Genomic DNA, 8,851 nt, shown 5'->3' with positions numbered 1-8,851 from the left:
TTAGGTCACTGGGAAGTCGGGAGGATCACTATTATTACACCAGGATGTATTACCATAATATCACAGATTAATAATCAATGGCAATAAATCTATTTTAATCTGTAAAACTTCTTCGGTATGTGAAATGTCGAAGTTACATGCATATTTTAAATCTATATTATATATGACAATTTATCTTGTGTAATCTATATTGTGCATTAATTTATAAACGAAATAAGAAAGAATTAAAATGTCATGCAATAATTATTAATTTAAAAATAAGATATGAATTATTTAATTAAGTATAAATGAAATATTTTAGGTATAAAGTGTAATATTGTATTGATTAGAATCATATAAAGTTCGGCTGAAGTAAACATTTTCTAAGATCAACACTTGTAAGCTCAAAATAAAATAAAGTGTTGACCTTAAAAATAAGCTTTTATTTAAAGCATTATAAAGTGTAGTTCAAGTGTTTCATTATCTTTTTTTAATTTATCTCATGGTGTTAAGAATGGCAACCGTAAAAGCTTGTCGAATTTGCTTAGAAATGCATGTGAAGCTTTTTAAAATGTCTTCAAATACTTTAGAACGCTACTACGAATTACTGACTGGAACAATCGACGTAAGTGTCTATTTTCGTTGATATATATATTGATTTTTTTACATTCGAAAGTAAACTAATTGAAATTAAGTAACTCAAGATACCTCTAAATATTTTAAAAAAAAATCTTCCAGATATGAGTTAACAAATTGTTTGGTTTAATTTTGGTGTGTTTTTTGTGTGTTATAAAATTGGTTATCTACATACATGATATATTTTTTTAGGTGAAGGCGCTTGGACTACCGGAATATGTGTGCTATGTGTGTGCTGCACAAATGGTTAAGTTTTACTTATTCAGGCAAAAGAGTTTACGCGGTCAAACAGTATTGCAAGGGATACTTAAAAGTAGAGGAAAGGTACAAATTTGGGACATATGCATATAACCTTTTATGAAGGAGTTTCTATTGTATAAATATAAAGTTTATTAAAAATTACATACATAATTTAATATATTTTCAGATTACTGAAAAAGATGTAAGACAAATAGATAAAAACAGTCTTATTCTTGCGTCTAATCTAAGTATTCAAAAGGCCATGTATGTTAGCATAAGTGCAGATTCTACTATAAATGAAGATGTTTATATGAAGATTGAAGATAATCAATTAGATAAATTAGAACAATATGATGAAGATTCATATAATGACAATGATTTTGATTGGCCAAGTGATGAAGAAAATCACAAGAACAAAATTAAAAAGGAAATGGTTGATGTTTCTGTAACTGTAAAAAGTGAGAAAGAAGAAAAGACTGATGATGTATGTGTATAACAATATTTTAATTGATCTTAACTGTCAACATTGTCACAATAGTTGTGGGGCCCTTAGGGTAAGATTTAGTGGCTAAGAACTAAGGGTAAACTATGACATCCTTAAGTTAAATTGAAAACTTTTTGACATATGGCAGTCAATATAAGTGCCAAGTCCCGACTCTGAATCATAACCTTAGCATATAATAATAGAATAAGTAGTTTCTTTGGTAAGCTATATAAAATTTAAAAAAAACACCACTCACATTCCATGCTACTTGCCACTTGTTATTTTTTTTTTTTTTTAATTTTAGATACCTCTAGCTAGATTGAAGAAAACAAAGAAAAGTAAAAGAAAGAAAGTGGAGACTCCCAAAAAGCGTCGCGGGCGACCAATGCACGCTCTAAGACATAACACCAATCTTCCAGAGGATGCTGTCACCCCAGAAGACTTCCACAGATATGTCAATGTGGTTAACTTGACGGTAATTATTTCGTCATTATGTATTCCTTATCAATGATTTTATGTCTTAATCTTTGGTTAATAAGTATTCCTTAAATTATTTTTTTATTGATAGATAGCTGAACAAATGGAGGAAATAAGCAAACGTCGAGAGTCAAAGAACTATCAAAATGCCACATTCCGATGTGAGTTATGCTTTAAAGGTTTCCTGGATTCACGAACCTGGCAAAATCATAATAAAAATCATATTGAGGTAAGACTGATAATATTCTAAATTTGCAGTCAGATTCGATCCCTAACTCTTTCTGCAGTTACAATCATTTAGTGTTCTCTTATATAGACAGTCGTATAATCTAAAAAAATAAATATTAATTGCATTATATACATAACAAAACTGATTTTTACAGGGTCTCGTGGAGTGTGACATTTGCAAGTTGCGTTTCAAGGACAAGTATATAGTGGGCAAACACCTAAGACGACATGGTACCAAGTATCATTGCAAACAGTGTCCTTATGTCTCTACTGCTGTGTAAGTCAATCAAGAATATAAAATAAAGTATTTTTTTTACAATTGATCATGTATTGGCTTGTTATTTGTATACTTTTGGCGGCTTATTTGTTTAGTCTATTTTTCAGTATTAGTATACTGTATATATAGTATATATTAGTACATCAGTAGTATTAGTTTAGTATATTTAAGACCATTTTCTGTTCTTCCCACAATAATTGTTTATTTATTATTCCAGTCCAGCGATCCGCCCGCGCCATCTAGTGTGAAAACATGATGTTAGATTGTCTTTTGTTAACATAGCTTTTACACATTAAGAAAACACTTTTTAAACGGATTGAATCTATGTATTATTATTAAAAACTTATAATTACATAATTACCTTATGTCACCGTGACCACGCACGCTGTAAAGCATGCGAAACGTCGGAAAGATTTAAATTTAAAATTATGTAAATAATTATAAGTTTATAATAATAATACATAGCTTCAATCCCTTTAAAAAGTGTTTTCTTAATTATGTTAGATGTATACGTTCTGTCCCCGCTTCGTATGATCGGACATTTCATCATCATTAAACTTTCATTCATTAAAACTTTTTCGAAAAAAAAATAGACTAGTTCAGTATTTTTTTAGTGTATCCGTGCATTATTAAAAATACAAATAATTCCTCTTCATAGTATGTTCATACATACATACAGAAAATATTTTTAGATTTTTTAATATCCGCCATATTACCACCGACTTTATTGAGGAAGCTTTTTTACATAATCGATATTATTACAGGCATCAAGCAAAGCAGCACATACTATGGCATCGCGGTGTTACTTACAGCTGTGAATATTGCGAAGAAGTCTTTACGTGAGTATATTTCCGTCTTTTTTCAATATTATTGAATTGAAACTTCTTTATTGGCGCTGGAAAAAAAATTGCCGTCATATTTTTGGGTTACCCGTTACGTGCCATCTTTTTCTTGTCCCTACCACTGTTGATTCGAAGCCATTAGTAACATAAATATATAATAACGATAACAATGATAGTAATAATTCTATTACAATTAATGAAATTCTTTAATAATCTTAGTAGTAATAAAGTAAATTGTATTATTTGTATTCATACCTATGATAATAAAAGCCTTTTGTTAAACTGTGTCTAATTTTATTTTATTTAACAAATTTCTGTAAAGTTGCATATAGTAGATCATTTTTTAAGAAATAAGGTCATAAAGAAGTTTCACTTCTTACGTGTGTATACGCACACATTTTTTAATATTTGTGAGTTGCGATATTTTTATAGTACAGCGGCCACACTGGTTGTTTGTGTATCCCTTAATAATATGTACTACTGACCATATTCATAAAAATTTACAGTCAATGGATGTCCTACATGACACATGTACGTCTAAAGCACCCATCAGACGTGGTGTGCGGTTTTTGTGGGTTCACCTTCATTTCGAAGTTGGGCCTTCATCAGCACAAGTCCCTTATGCACCGGGATCAAGATGTGAGTTTTGCTTTTGGCTAAGGTCAGACAAGTGACATTGAGTGTGTCGGGTTTTATAAAAAAAAATTGAACGCAGTAGAAATTAAGTTACTTAAAAAATAACGGTTATCTTTTGACATGACGTCTTATAATTCTATGGAGCCGGCTGCACGCACGATAAAACATGACTCATGCGGCTTTACCTCGCTCTGAGGCGATTCCATTTAAGGCTTGAAGTGCAAGTGAGAGCGCGGTACGAGTGACAAAGAGGCACAATCGATTGTATTTATGCGTACAAATAAATGTAACTTGATCAATTCAATTGTGATTTCCATTTACCTCCTCTATATCCATACAAAATATCTATCAAACAAATAAAATTAAAATTTTCTTTTGAAAAAGCATCCATTCCATCAGTATTTACTTATAACGTTGTCACGTTCAACTATCGTCTACCGATGTATTCAGCCATGTGTAATCTTTATTTTGTGTTCATTATACTCGAGCGAGAAATGTCAAATTCTTACATTTATAGTAGAAGCAATATATCAATTGTGTAAAAACCATAACCACCTGTGCCATGGGACGGACACATTTCTTTGTCTGTTTTATTGATAATTTTTACTTTACAAGCAAAGTAGATTGTCAGTCTTCTCTGCCTAACGCACGTCGTTGATTTAAACACATGTCCATGTTGATTTTTATTAGTTAGTTACAAGGTTGTCCGTCGCCGTAGGAGCAAATGTAAAATGCGCATGTGATGTCAAAAAAAAACAACAAAGTCAAAAATTATTTATTCATATAGGTAACACAATGTACACTTATGAACGTCAATAAAAAAAATAAATATACATTAAATGCTTCTAATTTTACATTTACTGCCAGTTCTCAAATCAAGGGCGTAGAACAGAAGAGAAGAACTGGTAATAAACTCTCCGCTACTCTTTTTAATCGCCAAGTTCTTTTTTGTATTACACTACGTTTGTAAGGAGATGCAACCATCACACCATGTTACATAAACACTGATGGTACAATAATAAAACATAACGTAATTTAATTTAAAACTGTATCTCCAGTTGTTTGGAATTAAATTAAGCATTTTACTGTTTAACATAACAGGAGAAAAGAGATATAGAAGATAATACTGAGGCTCCGTATTGTGCGTTGTGCGGTGTGAAGTTCGCTTCGAATGAAGCATACAGCCGACACATGGTCACTGCGCGAAAACACGTGGAGACCAATGAAAATAAGTAAGTCTACTCTCTGGAATTTTTGTGTAACAAATCTATATAAACTAAAAACCATTAACTTTAACCTGCAAGACTATTTAAGAGAGTTTTAAAACGGAACTTTATTAATTTTATTTTGGACTGTTCTTCAAATATTTGTATTATAAATATCACAAACTCCAAGGATTAATAAATCCGGACACATCTAAGAACATACGTTTTTTATTCCCGACGCCAAAACTAATCTATGGATTCGGAGCTAGTCAAACTTTTTAATATAATCTTTCAAAACGTATAAAAATTATGCTAACTTAAATTGATTTCGATTCTGCTGAGCCTTACTACTACATATTTCAGCATGACTCTGAGGGTCCAAAAACTAACACAGACATCGCGCACGCTTATAGATACTCTTAGCCATACTCTCAAATACAGACACACGCTCACACCCATCGACATACTCATACATTGATGTTTTTTCTTTGGTCTTATTATGTAAATCTTTTTATAGAAATATGTAATGCAACGACATAATCAAATAACAAAAAATCTGAAAATATTTTTAAAGTAATCACAAATATGATAATAAATTGGAAATTATTTTTTTGTAAAAGGTTTGTAATACTTTGCAGAAATGGGTGTCGACACTGTGGCGTGTCTTTCAAAACAGCAGACGAGTTACGTGCACATGTGCGTACGTCACACGATCGTCGGCCATGGACGCGTTCCGACGGACAGAAGAAAAATGATTCTAGGAAATATCCGATGCAGTGTCCACATGTAAGTACTTTAATTTATAATTATAATTTGTGAACATCTTGTTATGCTTATAAAAGTTTCCATCGGCAGTTGTATCTCAATTTCAGCAAAGGAATACTAATGTTGTCCTTGAGGGTTTCTTAATTAAACTATATATTAATTGAAGTGGCTATTAATTAAGATACTGTGTAATTGTGATACTGAAACAGTGTGACAGTTCGTAAATAAAGTAAATAAATTGTTAGTTGTATTCATTTTGAAAATTATTATTTAATCTCTACCTACCTACAATTACATTGTAATTTAAATTTTAAAAATTACTTTTGTGATCCATTTACTTGATCACCATTGATAATAGTAGGGGAGCCCAAGCGGGGATTTCGGGATTTACTACAGCGTGGCAGTTTAATATACAGGGGGATACCTTGTACCGAGTGAGGTACCTGCACCAAATATGAGCCTCATATATATGGCCGCCCGTCAAAGATAAAGGATCAGTTAATGATTTTTTTAAAATTATTATGTAATAAATATACTACTTATTTAATAAATACTTGAACAACATTACACTTTTTGCTATTTCCTGACCTTATCAATTAATTAAGTTCAATGATTTGAAAAAAAATAATGATCAGTTTATGAGACATCACGTCAAGGATATATATGGTTCAAAATGGCGATTTTTTTTGCACAAAACGGCTGCGAGTTTTCGTCACATCCAAATCGTCAGATTATTAGATGAGATCGATTTTTAGGTTCACTTAACACCCCCTTAGAAAATCTGACGCGCTCGACTATGTCTATGGCACAGTTTTTTTACCACTGATGAAAAGGTATATATTATATAACATTTTTTTCTTATTATCTAATTTTCACAACTCAATGAGTCTCTACGACGCTCGACTAAATCCCCATTAAGCATTGTGGGCTCCCCTAATATAAGCCCTTAGAAATACCCTTTCTTGTATATTTTATTATATGCATACAAAATGTAGGAATAATTTGTTTATTTAAAAAATACTTTTTTTATTACAGTGCCCACAACAAATACCTAATGCGCGCTCGTTTTTCTGGCATTTTAGAAAAATCCATCCTGATATTGAATATCCTATAGAAAAGGGACATGTTTGTGAAATATGCGGTAAAGCATTTACGGTAAGACGAGTTAAATATACAGCATAGGAAATATAATAATTTTATTCGTAATTCCTAGTCTAATATTGTGACATAAATGTTTTTTTTTTATATTGTAAAGCTTAAATGTTGTCTATCTGAAGGCTTATCTGCTGACCGATGTGATCTTCGGTTGACTATACTCAATGGAAGACCACGGGAAATAAAGTGACAATACAAAAAAGACAAACATTAGAAAACCGTAGCAATTTAAGAATACACTTTTTAAACAGACTGAAGCTATGTATTATTATTAATAACTTATAATTATTTAAATAACTCGACGTTTCGCGTGCTTTGCAGCTGCTTATAAAAAAGTTAGAAGTTTATAATAATAATACATAGCTTCAATCCGTTTAAAAAGTGTTTTTTTAATGTGTAAAAGCTATGTTAACAAAAGACAATACTAACTGTAGGAATTTATTTCTTTGCAGAAAAACGCCCTCTTATCGTACCACAAATTGACGCACTCGGGCGAGCGTGCGTTTAAATGCGGTCAATGTGGTAAGGCCTTTCACATACGACGGAATCTCTTACTACACGCGGCTGTACATTCCGAACAGAGGCCTCATGTTTGCACTGTGTGTGGAATGAGGTTTAAAGTCAAGACTGTATTAGATAGACATTATAGGGTGAGTCACTACTTTATATTAATTGATGCTAATTTCTGGTACTTATATACATATTGTAAAATATATTATAAATTAACAATGTATATGATTAAAAACTTATATTCAATTGGATATATAATATTCCTTGGATATAATCAAAGCTGACTTTTTGCTGTAATATTTTTAAATGAATTGTATTCAGCCATATTTGTCGTATACATTATGGTGTTTTATCGAATAATTGCAACAACAAAAAAAGAACTTCATAATTGTAAGGTATAGGGAAAACCTGTTTTTTTTTTGTTCATAGTCATGGAATTATTTTAATGTTAGATGTCACCTTATATTTTTATTTGGTTGAAGCCCTATTACATAGATTTAAATAATCATACTTTTTAGGTACACACCGGCGAAAAGCCCTATCAATGCGACGTATGTGGTAAATCGTTCACTCAGTCCAACAGCTGTCAACTACACGTGCGTACAGTACACCTTAAGCAGCCTGCGCCGTATGTCAGTCGCGCGCGCAGAGAACGACAGAATAAGGCGCTTGCGCAGCCAAATCAGTTACTAATGCCGAATAATATTGTCAACTAATAAAAAGTAGCGACATAAAGTAGTCTATAGAATAATGTGTCCCGTTAACGGTCGGTAGCGTTTTTATGGGCAATATTGCGTTTTTTTATGAAAAATAATAATCAGCTAAAATAAAGATGAATATAATTTCACTTTTATACATAAACCATCCTAATTTACGCTTATTTTTATATTTATTTAGTTTTATAAATTTCGTCTCGTCCGTAGACAGATGAGACCTTGAACTTGGACCTTGAGATGAACTTTTTTTAAACAGCAATTTAACAAAAAAAATTATCAATATTAAATACGTTTGTAAATGTTTTTTAGCTAATAACTTGAGCTGGTAATAATAAGAAATAGTAAGATAATTTATCTGTGGTATGAAAATTTGCTTTATAATTAATTAGAATCTAAAATTAGATCAATGCTATTAGTTAACGTAGTAATAAAAAGTGACATAATAATTGTATTATATTATTTTAATTCACTGTACAGTATTAAGATATATTATATACATATTTCATATTAATGTTTTTATTTACTCAATTATTTTACATAATGTATCTGTGTTGATTAAATAATATTTCCTGCAGTCTTTAATCAATTTATTTGTCCTATTAAAACATATTAATATATGTAAATAAAACTGTTTTTTAATTTGCTGCATTTTTTATATTTCATAATATTCATTATGTTTTAAGTGACGAAAATGTATGCAA

The 8,851-nt window shown here is 30.9% G+C and overlaps 1 protein-coding gene across 1 annotated transcript; it reads left to right on the top strand.

The window, feature by feature from the left end:
- The first annotated feature begins 230 nt into the window (after positions 1-230).
- LOC123707329 (zinc finger protein 250-like) lies at positions 231-8,360 on the top strand. Its single transcript, XM_045657258.1, has 13 exons — positions 231-604; positions 808-939; positions 1,043-1,339; positions 1,644-1,814; positions 1,908-2,045; positions 2,200-2,321; positions 3,086-3,160; positions 3,670-3,802; positions 4,901-5,031; positions 5,643-5,790; positions 6,805-6,924; positions 7,377-7,574; positions 7,953-8,360. Exons 1-13 carry the CDS (start codon positions 482-484, stop codon positions 8,148-8,150), a joined length of 1,986 nt encoding a protein of 661 aa, XP_045513214.1. The 5' UTR covers positions 231-481; the 3' UTR covers positions 8,151-8,360.
- The last annotated feature ends 491 nt before the right edge of the window (positions 8,361-8,851 follow it).

The sequence above is a fragment of the Pieris brassicae genome, chromosome 3 (assembly GCF_905147105.1).
Source record: "Pieris brassicae chromosome 3, ilPieBrab1.1, whole genome shotgun sequence".
Lineage (NCBI taxonomy): Eukaryota > Metazoa > Arthropoda > Insecta > Lepidoptera > Pieridae > Pieris > Pieris brassicae.
This window is presented reverse-complemented; position numbering and strand designations above follow the sequence as displayed.